Below are 15,707 nucleotides of genomic sequence, written 5' to 3'. Positions count from 1 at the left end.
CCCAGCAGCAGATGAGGTGCCCGGGTCCGGGTCCGGGCTGTCCGGGGGACGTTTGCAGGTGCGGGTGCGGGTCGGGGGCGTTCCCGGTGGGGGTGTCGGTCTGTGCCGGTGCCCGTCCGAATTTTTGTGCGGGTCCGGGTCCGTGTGCGGGGTGGGGGCGTTCCCGGTTCGTGTCCCGGTGCGGGGCGGTGCCGGCGCCGGTGCGGGTTCGGGTGCGGCTGCGAGTGCGGGGCGGTGCCGGTGCCGGTGCGGGGCGGCCGCGGCAGCGCTGCCGGTGGCGGGGCGGGGGCGGTGCGGCCCCTCCTCCGCCGGGGCCGGGCCTGCGCCGCTTCCTGCGGAGCCGCCGGGCGCAGGGAGCAGCCGGCAGCCCCCGGCCCCGCCGCCCCGGGCCCCGCTGCCCCCGCCCCGCCGCCCGGCCCCCCCCTCCCCTTCCCCGCCGCCGCTCCCCCGGCGGGCCCGGGGGCGCCGCCGCCGCCCCACGCTGGCGCAGAGGCCCGGGCCCGGGCCCGCCTCGCCGCTGAGGATGTCCCGGAAGGCGCCGCGGGCAGAGGTGTGCGCCGACTGCAGCGCCCCAGGTAAGGGCCTCCCCGCATCGGCACCGGCACGGCCCCGCCAGCCCCGCCGCGCCTCCGGCTGCCCCCCGGAGCCTGCCCTGCGCTCCCCCCCGCGCCACCGAGAGCTCCCCGTGCGCCCCACGGCACCCCCGGCGCGTCCCCCGCACCCCCGTCAGCCCCCGCTGGACCCCGAGGTGTTCGCGCCCGGACTGCTCCCCATGACCCCTTCTGCATCTCCTTGTACGCCCCACATCGAGACCCCTTTGCGGCTGCCTGAGCGCCCCCAGGATCGCCTGGCGATTCCTTTCTGCACCCCACTCTGCACAGCCAAGGGAACCGCACTGAGTCCCCCGCCTGCCCCCCAGGAACCCTCTGATGTGCCCCCCCCAGTGAAACGCTGTGATGAAACTCATGACCCCCTTGCTGCACCCCCTTTTAGCCTCCTGGAATGCCCTCATACGCTCGAGACGCAGCCCCGATACCCCCGCACGCCCTCCTCCCTGCGGCTCCAGCGCACCCCGGGTGCCCCCACGCCCCCCGGCACCACCCACGGCTTTCTCACCCCAGCGCGGGGGCTGCTGGCACAGCCTCGGGACGCGCCGCTCGGTGCCAGCAGCGCTGGTGACCCTGTAAATGACGGCATGATGGGGGACACCGTCCTGCAGCCCACAGCCAGCACCCACCCCAGCCGGATCCGGGCTTGGCGGTGCCGGTCGGGCGAGCCGGGCGGCCGCCGCGCTGCAAGCCAGAGCCGAGCCTGGGCAAGACCATTCCCATCCCCGGCGGTGCCGGTGCCCGCAGCCCCCATGCTGGGGACGCGCCCGTGGGCGTCGCAGAGGGCTTGGCCCCCCCCAAACCCTGCCCACGGTAGGGCCGGACCCCAAACCTGCCCGTAGTCAGTGCAGGTGGCCGCACGGCAATGAATGAACGGGGCTCCGAGCCGGCCCCGGAAAGCTGCCCGCGGGCCAAGGCTGTGCCGAAATTATTCCGGCCACGTGCCAATGGCCGGATCCTGCCAGGAGAGCTGTCGGCACGCGTGGGCGAAAGGCTGCCCTGCCTCCAGGCATCCCCCGTGCCGGCGGGCAAGCGGGGGGCCAGGGGTTCCCGGGGCGGTGCCGGGGCTCCCTGCTGCGGCCAGGGGAAATGGAAAACAGTTTCTTCCAATCTCTTATCGCCTGGCAGCCATGGGAGGAAATGAGTTATAAAGTCCAGAGGCCGTTTCCTAGCGCGCTGGGAGCACCCGCTGTCGCTGCCGGGGATGCGCTGCCTGGCCCTGCATGGGGAGGTGCCCGTGGGGCGCTCCGGTCCCTCTGCCCGGCCTCCCTCGGCCCCGCGCAGGGATGCCGGCTGCCCCCAGCCCTGCCATCGCCGCTGCGGGGCCGACTGCTGGGGCTCCCGGTGTCAGCCCACATCCCGATGCAGGGATTGAGGTGCTGCGCGCTCCCTTGGACTCCAGGATCCTCCCAGGGTTTGGAGTGTCCCTGTGCGAGCACTCCGCGATCTGCTGCAGTGCCCGCCCGCATCCCACCACATCCCAGCGGTCCTAGGGCGGGAGGGGCTGTTGCCCCAGGGATACTCTGGATCCACCCGCCTGGGGGGGCCGCGGGCCGGCTCCCCCCGCACGGAGCGTCCTGTTCCCGGCGGTGGCCGTGGGCAGCGGGTGCGAAGGCACAGATGCCGCCGCACCGGCTGCCAAGGCGCTGCCATCTGCGTGCGCGGGGCTGCCAGGCTGGGGGGGCCGCCGCTCCCCCCGGCCACCCCACCCCGGCCCCGGGGCACTGCAGCATGGCAGGATGCCGTGCCCCCCAACGCGGGGTCCTCAGGGCTCTGGGGGGATGCGTGTGGAGGGGTCCGCGACCCTGCAGGGAGGAAGGAAGTGGGGGAGGCTTGGCTGGCTGCCTGCCTTCCTCCCTCTGTGAGGTCGTGGGGCCGCTGTCCCCCCTCAGGGCCATCGGGCAGGCCAGTGAGGCCACCTCCCTGGGCCCTGTGTCCCCGGGCTTGGGGCTGCCCCCGCCGTGGGACAGTGTGGTGTTTGTGTGGGACCTACAGAAACAAGGGGAGGGGTGGGGCTGGGCACAGGGTGGCAGGACTCCCCTGTCGTGCCCGGCAGAGGGGACACCTGGGAGCCATTCAGCATCGTCACCCGGTGCCCGGCTGCATTTCCCGGGAGGGGGGAGGTGGCTGTGACCCAGCGGGGGTCCTCAAATCCTGTCCTCGTGCTGCTGTGAACAGCTGCAGCTCAACGGCCACACCACGGGGCCGGACCCCTCGTTCCCAGGACCTGTTTTTGGGGTGCAGGCGTGGGGAGCTGCTGCCTGGCCGGGAGCGGTGCCCCCGCGGGTGCCGGGGCTGGTGCCAGCGCGGGGCCAGCGCGGCTGCTCAAACGATCCTTTGTTCCCGGCGGGGACACAAAGCGCTCCAGTCCGGCTGGCCGGGGCCAGCGGCGGGGCTGGAGGGGCACGGCAGCGTGGGGGGCCGTGGCACCTGCCCCGGAGCTGGGGTGTCCTGAGGGCTGGCTGCGCTGGGGTGCTGAGGCTGCAGAGCTGCTGACCACCCTACATAGGAGCCCGTGGACTGGGGGTGCCCACCCATTGTGGGGCACACTACCCCCATCCACGACTCCCCCAAACACCCAGCCGGGGGCTCTGGGGGTGAGTGACCTCGCAGTGAGCCAGAGTGCCCCTGATGAGAGAGCGTGGTGGCATCATCCAGGCCACCAGCTGTCCTCCTGATGGTGGGGGGCCAAACCCTGCCCCCCTTTTGACTGGTGGTTGCTATGGGAAACCTGTGGGTTTCCCCTGGTGATGGGCTGAGCCCCTCTCCATCTCTCGGGAAATGGTTGCTGTGGCAACGCATCCCCCCTGCTGGATGGATGCATGAGGAGGGGACGGCATGGGGAGGGGACACCCGCTGACACCCCCATGCCACCCCCAGACCCTGGCTGGGCGTCGATCAACCGCGGAGTGCTCATCTGTGACGAGTGCTGCAGCGTGCACCGCAGCCTGGGCCGCCACATCTCCATCGTCAAGCACCTGCGCCACAGCCCCTGGCCCGCCACCCTGCTCCAGGTGGGTGCTGGGGACACTGCAATGTGGGGACACTCACACTGGGACCACCCATGCCCACTGGGCCCTGCCTGTCCCCTGCAGATGGTGCACACCTTGGCGAGCAACGGGGCCAACTCCATCTGGGAGCACTCGCTGCTGGATCCAGCGCAGGTGCAGAGCGGGCGCCGGAAGGCAAACCCCCAGGACAAAGTGCAGTAAGTGCCCCCTGTGCTGTGGGGAGGGGGTCAGCTCTGGCTGGGAGCCCCCTCCTCACCCCAAAACCCACTGCCCACCCTCCAGCCCCACCAAGTCGGAGTTCATCCGTGCCAAGTACCAGATGCTGGCCTTCGTCCACAAGCTGCCCTGCCGGGATGATGATGGCGTCACTGCCAAGGACCTCAGCAAGGTGGGGTGGGGGCTCAGGGACCCCCCTGTGGCAGTGGGGACAGATCCCCCCATTACCAGCTCTCTCCTCTGCAGCAATTGCACTCGAGCGTGCGGACGGGCAACCTGGAGACCTGCCTGCGCCTGCTCTCCCTGGGTGCCCAGGCCAACTTCTTCCACCCGGTGAGCTCTGGTGGGGCTCAGGGACCCCAGAGGGGGTGTGGGGCCCAGGGAGGTCCTGGGGCCTCATGCCGCATGCAGGCTGCAGGGCTGAGGCTGCCCATGCCCGCAGGAGAAGGGCACCACACCACTGCACGTGGCCGCCAAGGCCGGGCAGATCCTGCAGGCAGAGCTGCTGGTGGTCTACGGTGCCGACCCTGGGGCGCCCGATGTGAACGGCCGGACCCCCATTGACTATGCCAGGTGAGGGCAGGGAAGGGGGTCACCCCTGCCTGCACCCCAGCTAGGGTGGGCATCACCCCTGCCGGCCCTCCCACAGGCAGGCAGCCCAGCACGAGCTGGCGGAGCGGCTGGTGGAGTGCCAGTACGAGCTGACCGACCGGCTGGCCTTCTACCTCTGCGGCAGGAAGCCGGGTGAGTGAGGGGGTCCTGGGGTGAGGGGGGTACCCTGGAGGGAGCCTGTGGCCCTGCTCACCACCCCTCTCTCTATGCAGACCACAAGAACGGGCACTACATCATCCCACAGATGGCCGACAGGTGAGTGCCTGGTGCCCGTGGCCCCGCTGCCCTGTCCCATGTCCCCCCCAGCGTCCCCGCTGGGCTGAGGGGGGACCCTGGTCACTGGAGTGTCCCTGGGGGGGTGGGGGGTCGGCGTGCCCGCGTGTTTAACATCCGCCTTTATCCTGTTCTTCCCTCCGCTGCCTTCTCCGGAGCGCAGGGTGCGCCCAAAGTGCATGGCACAGAGGTATTGTCCGCTCGGCTCCGGGGGCCCCCCATGCTGCTGGCATGGGCCCCCCCTGCAGCCCTGGCCGCTCGGCCCAGCCCAGCACCTGGGGGGCACTCGGGGAGGGGGGTTCTGCCCGCCCCCTGCCACCTCATCCCCCTGTGCCTGCCTGCCAGCCCTGCTTGGTGAAGCCCCCAATGCCTGAGGGGGGGTCCCTGTCTTGGTGGGGTGCAGCTGGGGACTGTTTTGGTGTGAACAGGCCAGGAATAACCCCCACTTTTTGTTTTCCCCCTCCCCGCACCCCCCAGCCTGGACCTCTCTGAACTGGCCAAGGCAGCCAAGAAGAAGCTGCAGGCGGTGAGTGGGGGCCAGGGCAGGGCTGGGGGATGTCCCGCCTGCCCCTCTCATCCTGCCTGACACTGTCCCCTGTTCTGCTGCAGCTCAGCAACCGCCTCTTCGAGGAGCTGGCCATGGACGTGTACGACGAGGTGGACCGTCGGGAGAACGACGCGGGTGAGCGGGGGGTGCGGGGTGCAGCCCCCCGGGGCCGGGGCGGGCGCGGCGGCGCGGGGGAGGAGCAGCCGGCGGGGCCGCGGCTGAGCCCTGCGCTCCCCCCGATCTGGACGCGTCCGCCGGGACCGCAGGCCCCTCCTTCTTCATTCCTCTGGCCGGGAAGGTTTGCTCAGCGCGAGGGGCCGCCGCTGGGTGCCAGGGCTGGGGTGCTGCCGGAGGTGGGTGTCGGGATCCTCCAGGGATGGGGGCTCAGCCTGCAGTGGTGCCCCTGGTCTGGGGGGTGGCAGGGTGGGGGCAATCCCATTTCCGTGGCGGGGCGGGTGCCAACAGACATTTCAAACCATCTTCCCACCGGCTGGGGGGTGCTGAGCTGGTGTCTGAAAGGGTGAAGAGCATTTCTGGGGTCCTATTGGCGGGTTATAGGGGGAGCCTAGCCCTGCTGGGTGGCTGGGGGAGGCGATTCCCGTCAGCCTGGCCAGGCTCCACTCCCAACCCCAGCAGGCTGGCCCTGCGCCCGCGCCTGCGTCCTGCCGGCTCCGGGCCCTGCAGCCTGCTTGTCCGGGGGGGTCCAGCCCCTGTGTCCCCCGGGGTCTGACACCAGGTGCCTTCCTGCAGTCTGGCTGACGACGCAGAACCACAGCACGCTGGTGACAGAGCGCAGCGCTGTCCCCTTCCTCCCTGTCAACCCTGAGTACTCAGCCACGCGCAACCAGGTGAGGCCCCCTCTAGGCCACGCCACCCCCCTGTGCACTCAGACCTCTGCTCACCCCCTTTTTCCCCCTGCTGCCCCCAGGGCCGGCAAAAACTGGCCAGGTTCAACGCCAGGGAGTTTGCCACTTTGCTCATCGACATCCTTGGGGAAGCCAAGCGCCGGCAGCAAGGGAAGAGCCTGCTCAGCCCCACAGGTGAGGCACGGAGGGCAGCGAGGTGGGACTGAGTACTTCCCCCATGCCCTGTGCTCAGCACCTCCCCTGCCCTCCCCCAGACGCCCTCGACTACTCGCTGCGGAGCCAGAGTGACCTGGACGACCAGCACGACTACGACAGCGTTGCCTCTGACGAGGACACGGACCAGGAGCTGCTGCGCAACGCCTCCCGCAACAACCGCGCCAGGGTGAGCCCAGGCCCCGGCCTGGACCCCCTTCCAGATCCCCACCTCTGGGATCCTGGCACTGAGCTCCTCTCCCTGCAGAGCATGGACTCCTCCGACCTGTCAGATGGCCCCATCACGCTGCAGGAGTACCTGGAGGTGAAGAAGGCTCTGGCAGCCTCTGAGGCCAAGGTGCAGCAGCTGATGAAGGTGAACAACAGCCTGAGCGATGAGCTGCGCCGGCTGCAGCGCGAGGTGGGTGTGGGGTCAGCAGGATTCCCCTCCTCAGCGTACCCCCCTCTCCTCGCTGATGCCTTCCCCCTTCTCCTGGCTGCAGATCCACAAGCTGCAGGCAGAGAACACACAGATCCGGCAGCAGACTGGTCCTGCACATCCAACCCCGGCCCCCAGCGAGCGGCCAGAGCACGGGCACCCCGCGGGCACAGCCCCCCCACACCGCCGGGACCGCCAGGCCTTCTCCATGTACGAGCCGGGCTCGGCGCTGAAACCCTTCGGGCAGCCCGTGGAGGAGCTGGTGACCCGGCTGCAGCCCTTCAGCCCCGGCGTGAGTGTGCTGGGCTGGGTGGGAGGGTTTTGGGGTGCAGCAGTCCCCCCAGCCCCACAGGGTGCTGGGTCCCGTCGCCGCGGGGCCGTAACCTTTCATGTGTCGCCAGGAGGTGGAGGACGAGGCTCTGTACTCCATGCACATCCCGGCCAGCGTGTACCGGGTAAGGGGGCCGCAGCGGGGGCGGCTCCTGCATGGGACGTGGTGGCTGTCGCCTGCCCAGGATGTGGCCTTTGGGATGTCCTGTCCCCCCGCCGCCCTGCACCCCCCTGGGTCAGGCCGAGGACCTCCCCAAGGGATGGCAGCTGCGGAATGTTCCTGCATGCAGGGTGGCGGTGTCCCCTGTGCTCGTCCTTCCCTGCACGTCACCGGGGTCGGCTCCACACCCTTCTGCACCCTCTTCAGCATGGGCTTCCCCTCTTTTCCCCCCTCCAGATCCGGAAAGGTCCATCTGCCTCCTCGGTGCCCTTCCCTCCATCCTCCCCACTGCTCTCCTGCCCGCCTGATGGTGCCCGACACATGGTGACGTATCAGGGAGGGGGAACAACCCTTGGGGTGGGGAGGCTCCCAGCCCTGTGTGTGGGGATGGGGCTGGGCAGGGCTTGACATTGCTCCTTTCCTCTCCAGAGCAAGCTGGACCGGCATGGCAGCGGCACTGACAGTGACTACGACAACACACAGGCCGGTGAGGTTCTGATCAGGTGAGTGGTGGGGCTGGGGGCTGCACCAGGGTACGTGGGGACACAGGGACACGGGGCTGATACTGACCCAGGGCGGTTGGTTGGTCCCTGCAGCATGGAGGGGAAGCGGTATGTGGAGCTGAGCAAGGATGAGGATTTCCCCCACGAGCTGGACCCGCTGGACGGGGAGCTGGACCCTGGCCTGCCCAGCACAGAGGATGTCATCCTCAAAACTGAGCAGGTCACCAAGAACATCCAGGAGCTGCTGCGGGCAGCACAAGAGTCCAAGCATGATAGGTAGGACTGGGGCACAGCCTCAGGGTCCTTCTGGACACCCAGAGCAGGGGTGGGGCCATGCTTTGTCACCCCCCATGGTCGGGAGCTGCTGTCCTCCATGTTGCTCACCCTTTGTCCTTGCCCCCAGCTTCGTGCCCTGCTCAGAGAAGATCCACTCGGCTGTGACAGAGATGGCATCACTCTTCCCTAAGGTAGGAGGAGCTGTGTGTCCCTGGGATGGTTATGGTCCCCACCAGACACTGTCAGCCCCCTGAGCATAGGATCTGACGCTGGTCCTGTGCTCTGCCACAGAAACCAGCACTGGAGACGGTGCGGAGCTCCCTGCGGCTGCTCAATGCCAGCGCCTACCGGCTGCAGAGCGAGTGCCGCAAGACTGTGCCCCCCGAGCCCGGCGCCACCGTGGACTACCAGCTCCTGACCCAGCAGGTCATCCAGTGTGCCTACGACATCGCCAAGGCCGCCAAGCAGCTGGTCACCATCACCACTCGTGAGAAGAAGCAGTGAGCGCCAGCCCAAGTCCGCCCCATATCCCCAGGCCCCTTCACTCTCCATGTCTCCCTTCCCTGCGGCAGCAGCTGGCACCTGGGGCGAGCATGGCTGCAAGTGGCCTTTTTGGGGAGCCGAGGTGCGGGGTTCCTCGTGCCCCCTGTGCCATCAAGGAGCTGGTGCTCAGCCTGCGGGGTAGGTGCCTGCATCCCCCTGTACAGCCCCCTGCCCACCCCTAACTTATCCTGTACATAGCCTCTGTAGCTGTCCATGGCGGCGGTGGCCTTGTACCCCCACTCCCCACAAAACCCCTCTCTGGGTGGCCGGTACCCCCGAGGCCACCCACGGCATTACACTGGACTGGGGCGCCCGCGGGCCCCCCCTCCCCGGGCGTCCCGAACCCCTCCCCGGGCGTCCTGCCCCGTGCCGGGGCCGCACTCCCCACTGTAAGATGTGTCCTTGTACATTTGTATCAATAAAGGTGTGAGCATTGCACGGGCGCCCGGCCCCGGCTCCTGCGCCCGTGGAGGGTCCGTGGCTGCGGGGGCTTCAACCCCTGCGGCGCCAGGCAGGGCTTGGCCACGTGTCCCTCCCGTTTCACCCAGTCCCCTTGGCCCTGCTGGCGGCCGCTCACGCCATCCCCGGCACAGCCCTGCTGTTTGCCCAGCCCCGGGGCTGGGCTTCCCCAGCACGGCCCCGCCATCGCTCTGCGAGCCGCCGACCATCGGGGCTGCCGGCTGAGGCTCCTGCCGCCTCCATGCTGTCCCCGGAGGGTTTGGTGGCCGCAGCCGCCGTGCTCATGGGGCTGGCCCTCCTAGCTTGGTGCCTTTGGGCAGGGAGGCTGGAGGTGCCTGGAGACGTGGGAGAGGAGGACGAGGAGGAGAAAGAGGAGGAGGAGGAGGAGGAGGAGGGGATCCCCTTCATGGCCGAGGAGGGCTCAGGGCACTGCCGGCTGCTGTGCAAGCCCTCGGCTCTGGCCCAGCACCTGGTGCGGAGCCTGGGGCGGTCGGCGGCGCTGCGGGGGGGACGCTGGCCGTGGTCGTGCTGGCCCCGGCTCCAGATGCTGTGGCAGCTCCTGCAGCCACCTGAGCCGGAGCCGGTGGTGGCCCGTGAGCTCCTGCAGCTGTCCGACGCTGGGCTGGTAGCCCTGGACTGGTTGGTGGGGCCGTGGGGGGCTGCGGGTGGCGGCGGGGGGGTCTCCAGCCCGGTGCTGCTGCTCATTCCCAACGCTGCCGGGAAGGTGACGGGGGGGCTGCTGCAGCTGGGGCTGCGGGCGCTGGAGCGGGGCTTCATCCCCGTCATCTTCAACCGCCGGGGCCACAATGGCTGCCCCCTGACCACCCCCCGGCTCCAGCCCTTCGGGGATCCCGGGGACCTGCGGGAGGCTGTGACCTACCTGCGGTGCCGGCACCCCTCTGCCTCTCTGCTGGCCGTCAGCGAGGGCTCGGGCTCGGGGCTGCTGCTCGCCTACCTGGGCGAGAGCGGCTCCTCCAGCCGCCTGGCCGCCGCCGCCTGCCTCTCCCCCATCTTCCGTGGCCGGGACTGGTTTGAGGCCAGGATGCCCTGGCTTTACGAGTGGCCGCTGCTCCTCCACCTCAAGCAGGGATTGAGCAGGTCAGTGCAGTCCCTTGGGCTTGGGGAGGTGGATGGGGGTACCCCGGGAACCCCTCGGTCATCCCTGAGGGTATGCATGGGGTGGGTGCTGCTGCCGACACCAGGAGCCCCAGTGCAGGGGCAGAGGTGCTGAGGGCAGCAAAATGTGCTGGTTAATGAACACCAGCCTGGAGCTGGCTGCCATGGGGCCAGATGGGCCACCACGTGTGTCCCCAGCCTGGCTGGGGCAGCTGTATCGTCTTGGGGTTTCTGAGCTGGGAGATCTGGGGCAGGGTCTCACAACTCTTGCTGGGAGGAGTTGGTGAAGCCCCCGTTTGGTTTTGGACCCTGAGGGGTGAGTGGGGCTGGCCCCTCTCCCTGCACTGCCCCTTGTCCCCAGCACCTGACCCTCCTGTTGGCCCTGGGGGGGGACTGTCATGCCAGCCCAGGGCTGGGCTGGGGGCTGTGACTGCTGCTGTCCCTTCCCAAGGGATCTGGGTTCCCTATTGCCCAACACAGCCAAGCTCGAGTGGACCAAGCACTGGCTGAGACAGGAGACAAACTGCCCGGGGCCAAGGCCTTGAGCAAGTGGGCACTTCCCTGGGGGGTGCTGAGAGATTGTGGGGATAAAGGGACCCTGCAGGTGGCCAGATGGGAGCCAAAAAAAACGCAGGTAAACTCCAAAACATAGGAACAAACAGGTGACAGGTGAAGCTGCAGGAAATCTCAGATGGGTGCAGCAAGGAACAGTGCTTACTGCAGGGATGGGGCGCTGGGGGTGGGCAGCAGGGAATCTCCCCCTCCCTATTTCCCGGTTCCCGCTGCAAATGCTGCTGTCACGGTAATGAAGCAGGAGCGCCGGCCGTCTCCCGTTGTCATAGCACCCGGGCTGTGCTGTGGGGACCCTCCAGGATCCCTGGCAAGGGGCTGGGATGGGCCTCCTAAGCCACTCTGGGGTTGGGGCAGTCGAGGTCACCCCTATTCCTCTGCGTGCAGGGCCCGGAGGGCCCTGTCGAGCAGCCCATGGGCGCACAAGCTGGGGGCACCCCTATGGCAACATCCCTGTAGCCACCAGCTCCAAGTGACACCCCTATGACCCTCCACCCCCACAGCAGCACGCCCCAGCTGCTGCCAACATTCTCTGTGGCCCCCATCCCAGCATCCCCATTGCCCCCAGCCCATGGCAGCACCCCTGCACCTCCAAGCCCACGGCGGCCACCCCATCCCTGCAGGTACGCGGGGGCCCTGGCCGAGGTGGTGGACACGGACAGGCTCCTGGGCAGCCGCTCGCTGCGGGAGCTGGAGGAAACCCTCTTCTGCCGGACTCGGAGCCGCCCCACCAGCTGGGAGAGCTACTGGGAGCGCAACGAGCCCCTGCGCGACGCGGACGAGGCGGCGGTGCCGGTGCTGTGCCTCTGCAGCGCCGATGACCCCGTGCGCGGCGCCCCGGCCCGCAGCCTGCCCCGGCAGCTCTTCCGCAGCAGCCCCTACTTCTTCCTGCTGCTGACCCCGCACGGGGGGCACTGCGCCTTCCCCCGCCGGGGGCCGGGGCGCTGCTGGGCCCACGAGGCTGTGCTGGAATATTTCAGGGCCATGGCCGAGTTCCTGCGGACGGAGGAGAGGAGGAAGGGGCTGCCGCGGCCCCGCAGGTGGGGGGGTCCCCCGGTCGAGCCCCCCGTGTTCACCTGGCAGAGGTCCTACACGCGGTAGCCCCCCCTGGGGCAGGGTCTCACAAAGGCAGGCAGACACTCCGTGTACTAAAATTACTTTATTACAGTTGATTTTTTTTTTTAACATTTCCTTTGCTATGATACAAAGGATACTTACAAACAAAATATTACATATGACCTTATTTTTTTTTCTCTTCTCTTATTTTCTGACAACTTGGTAACAGCTTTAAATGCACAATCTATACAATTAATACAGGTTATATATGAGCTATAATGTATGTTGAACCAGAAGAATACCAGAATACTGACAATATACTGTACATTAAGCCTTACCAGTTAGTGCTCGTGGCATTTTCTACAAGAAGGAAAACGCACACCTGTAGATTCACTCATACCAGCTGGTGCTACCAGACACGGAAGCAAGAAGGAGTTTAATTCCCCTGGTTAAATCCTTCGTGGCCCATCACCGTGGTGCTGAGCCTGGAAACCTCAGACCAGTGTTCATAGTAAAACAGCAGATATGTGTGTGTTTTTTTCTATCTAATGCTCTGTGGCACAGCACGGCGCCGGCCGGGCTTGGCCATACCTGGATGATGCCCCAGAGCAAACGGCCATGGCGCTGGGGCCGGGTGCTGGGTGAGCTCTTGCTGGGGAGCTGGACCTCCTTGGGGAGGGGGAGAGGAAGAAGAGGAAGAGGAGGAGGAGGAGAGGAAAAGCAGCAACAGTTTTGCTGTCATCAGCAGGCAGCTCTTGGGTTTGTGCACATGAGCGGGCGGTCGCCGAGGGGGAAGAGCAAGCCCAAGGCATGGGCACTCCCGGCACGGCTCCGAGCCCGGCCGCACACGGAGCTCGTGCCCGGCAAACCCTCCACGGGGTCAGGCAGCAGCTGCCCTGTGGTCACCTCCTCACCACGAAAGGTTTGCTTTTGTTTTGCAGCCAAAGCCAGAGGTGTGTGGCTACAGGTGTGCACTTCCCCTCCTCCCGCCGGGGTCTACATCGCACTGATAAGGTTACATTTTTGTTTTTTATTTAAATTTTTTTTTTTTCCTTTTTAAAGCAACCAGCAAGTGAAGCATTTTTTTAGTTGACTGGCAAAAAGACCTGGCATTTGCACAAAAGCTGCAAATGGAAAAGAGCCATCCCCTCCTCCCACCCGCTGCATCCCAGCCCAGAAAAATCCTAAACTGTTGGCGGAAGAAAGAAAAAAAAACCACAACAGGGGTGGAGGAGAGGAAGGGGAGGGGGAACAGGTTGGAAAATACCAGGTTTGAGTTAACATTTCCTTGACTTCACACAATTCTTGTGCAAAAGAAACAACACCCCCCCCCCAACAAACAAAAAACCCAAACCCAGAAACATGCTGGAAATAATGAAAACAAATGGAAAGTAATATATAAAATTAAAAATATAAATAGGATGTCTGGCTGACTGGTAGAAGAATAGGTCATTTAGGTTACAAAAAGGAATATACATTCAAGAGGCTCTGAACCCAGTGGGGTAACTGATGTTAAACTTGTGTTAATAGTTAGGCTAGAATTCTCAAGTTTGTCTTTAAAATCTTCACAACACAAGCAAGCTATTTTTAAAAAATATACACTATACACACCTCACACAGCTTCTCCTATCCGTATTACACACGTTACGCTACCCTCCCATCCACTACACCGAGGGGGGGTCCCACGGCCGAGGGGCCCGGGGTGTCCCCCCATCCTGTCCCGACCCCCCGGCCCCGCGGTGGCGGTGGGGCAGCGATGGCTGCGGGGCCGGGCAGGTCGCTTGGCCCCTCCACGTCATACCACAACCTTCTCAAAGCATTTACAAGTCACCAAAGGGCTGTAGCCTTTTATGTTATACACACTTCACTTTGCAACGTTAATTATTTACATCAGGGCTGCCCCCCCCCCCCCCAATCTTTTAGCTGTTTCTAGGCAGGTAAAAAAAGTGTTCCTGTTCCAAGCAAAGCAGGGGGAAGAGCTGCGGGGGGTTAGGAGGGAAGAAAAGCTGAAGAAAGGAAGCGGGTGGTTTGCTTGCCAAAAGCCAAACCCGTACGCGCACGTCTGCCTCTCCTTCTCTGATCCTTGAATCCTTACAAGCTCCCATTCCCTACAACCTCCAGGACAACCAGACCCGGAGAGCACGGCCTCACCGGCGCTCAGACTCCTCTGCTCGCAGCTTCCCGGGATGCTCAGCACAGCTACTGACTCACAGGCTTGCCTCTGCCACAGGACACGGAGCACAGATCCTGACCACTCCTAGGAGCCCACCCCTCGCTCAGCAGCAGGTCTTGCAGGGCAAGCCAGCTGCAGTGGGGCAGGGACACCGGGACCCCCCAAGCCACCACACTGCACCCCCAAACTCGCCCTTGGCAGCTGCCACCAGGCACAGTCGGGCTCTGCCGGAGCCGTGCAGAGGCAGCGGCCGCCGACTTCAGCTTGTCAACAACCCTGCGCTGATTTCTGCACTCTGCTGAGCTCAGAGTTGCCATAGAAATGTGTGATCCTGGCACTAAAAGCAGGCAACGACCTCAAATCAAAGTCTTTTTTTGTTTTGTTGTTTTTTGTTTTTTTTCCTCCAGTAGATTTAGATGAACTCAGGCTTAAGACAAAAACAGTTGGAAGGGGAAAAACAGATCATTTCTAGAGAGATTGAAAAACATAGTCACAAGCCGGTATTAAACTGCAGCAAAGAACCTGAACTTGGTTCCCATTGAGTTCAGCTCCAGAGCAAGCTCGAAGCCACCGCTCTGTCCCTCGCACTGCCCTCCATGCGCACAGGATGCCCAAGGGAAGGAGATTCCACACAGCCATCAGGGAAAACCCAGCCGGAGGCTGGAAGCCAAAAGCCCCAGGCCAGTGGCTGTTTGCCTCCCCAGCTCGCAATATTTAAGCACAAATTCCTTACAGCATCACTGGACAAGTCTCGGGGATTAGGTGCATGCTGAACTACGACTGGCAATTACAGTAGCTTTTTGCTAGCTGGCACATACTGTATCTATAAATTTTAGTACAAAAACTTAAAAAATACAGAAACTAGGTCAATTTGTTAACTACATATTTACAGATAATTACAATTCTTTTCACCGACAATAATTAAACTAATTGTCAGTGAAAATTCAAACTGTGCATGTTCTGAGGTACCCGTACTCAAGGGTGGGGAGCGGGGCAGGGGGCCGGAGGGGCGAGGTGGGGAGAAGTTTCCCCCCAGGGTTTGTTCACATCCGTGGGGGCAAGGCTCGGCCCTCCTGGTTCCTGGTCTCACTGTGTGCACTCAGAGAAAGCAAGGAGAGCGGGAGCTGATATTGGAGTGTTATTTTCCCTAGGACATGGCTTAAGGGTGTTTTGAGGATGCCAGGCAGGTGCAGAGCTAATGGTCATGAACCAAACTGCCTTCTCCCCACCAGGGAGCCTTCAGGTGAAGTGCAAGTATTGAGACCCACAGCTCAGTGGTTAAGGTGCTTGTTTGCTGGCAAATCCGATTTACTAAGTCCCTCTCTAGCTGACAAAGGGCTCTCCTTCCCCCGGAGGAGGGGGCAGGGATGTAGCAGGCAGCATCACAGCCCCAGTTGGCTGAACTTCATTGTGCAACAGGAACCTGGGTTATCTGCTGCCACTGCTCCCTGGTGGGGTGATGTTTACTAAAACCACTAGATCTATCAGGTTTTCTTATTTTCTGGCTGTAAACAGCAAGCCCCAACCCTCCAAAGCGCCTGACATACAGTCATCAAAAGACTTCGGCTCAATTGATTTGTGAAAGTGCAAACTCAACCACAGCAGAGGGACAGTGACCAGCATCCCTGCCTAGGTATCCACTGCTCCTCTGTCCTTGGCACGTGGTTCTGGGCTCACTGCGGGCCAGCACTGGGGTGGGAACATCCTACAGGCAGGAGCACAGGTAAAGACACTACTCCTTGGGAAAGGGTAAGAAT

General features: G+C 64.5%; 2 protein-coding genes across 5 annotated transcripts; both read left to right on the top strand.

The window, feature by feature from the left end:
* The first annotated feature begins 457 nt into the window (after positions 1 to 457).
* GIT1 (GIT ArfGAP 1) lies at positions 458 to 9,014 on the top strand. 4 transcript variants are annotated; one of them, XM_066563256.1, is made up of 22 exons: positions 458 to 575; positions 3,489 to 3,622; positions 3,704 to 3,816; positions 3,902 to 4,007; positions 4,082 to 4,168; positions 4,278 to 4,408; positions 4,485 to 4,579; positions 4,660 to 4,702; positions 4,884 to 4,910; positions 5,198 to 5,246; positions 5,330 to 5,402; positions 6,018 to 6,115; positions 6,196 to 6,307; positions 6,388 to 6,515; positions 6,594 to 6,746; positions 6,829 to 7,056; positions 7,166 to 7,219; positions 7,492 to 7,578; positions 7,684 to 7,757; positions 7,851 to 8,033; positions 8,161 to 8,224; positions 8,325 to 9,014. In XM_066563256.1, exons 1-22 carry the CDS (start codon positions 524 to 526, stop codon positions 8,535 to 8,537), a joined length of 2,304 nt encoding a protein of 767 aa, XP_066419353.1. In that variant the 5' UTR covers positions 458 to 523; the 3' UTR covers positions 8,538 to 9,014. The 4 variants fall into 4 exon arrangements, with proteins under 4 accessions (XP_066419353.1, XP_066419354.1, XP_066419355.1 ...); XM_066563257.1 differs by lacking the exon at positions 4,884 to 4,910; XM_066563258.1 differs by lacking the exon at positions 7,166 to 7,219.
* A 262-nt stretch (positions 9,015 to 9,276) lies between these two features.
* Positions 9,277 to 13,132, top strand: ABHD15 (abhydrolase domain containing 15). Its single transcript, XM_066563540.1, has 2 exons — positions 9,277 to 10,133; positions 11,345 to 13,132. Exons 1-2 carry the CDS (start codon positions 9,277 to 9,279, stop codon positions 11,820 to 11,822), a joined length of 1,335 nt encoding a protein of 444 aa, XP_066419637.1. The 3' UTR covers positions 11,823 to 13,132.
* Positions 13,133 to 15,707: the final 2,575 nt, after the last annotated feature.

Source organism: Molothrus aeneus, chromosome 20 (genome assembly GCF_037042795.1).
Source record: "Molothrus aeneus isolate 106 chromosome 20, BPBGC_Maene_1.0, whole genome shotgun sequence".
NCBI classification, from domain to species: Eukaryota; Metazoa; Chordata; class Aves; order Passeriformes; family Icteridae; genus Molothrus; species Molothrus aeneus.
Note: the sequence above shows the minus strand (reverse complement) of the source record. Positions and strands in the feature narration are given on the sequence as shown.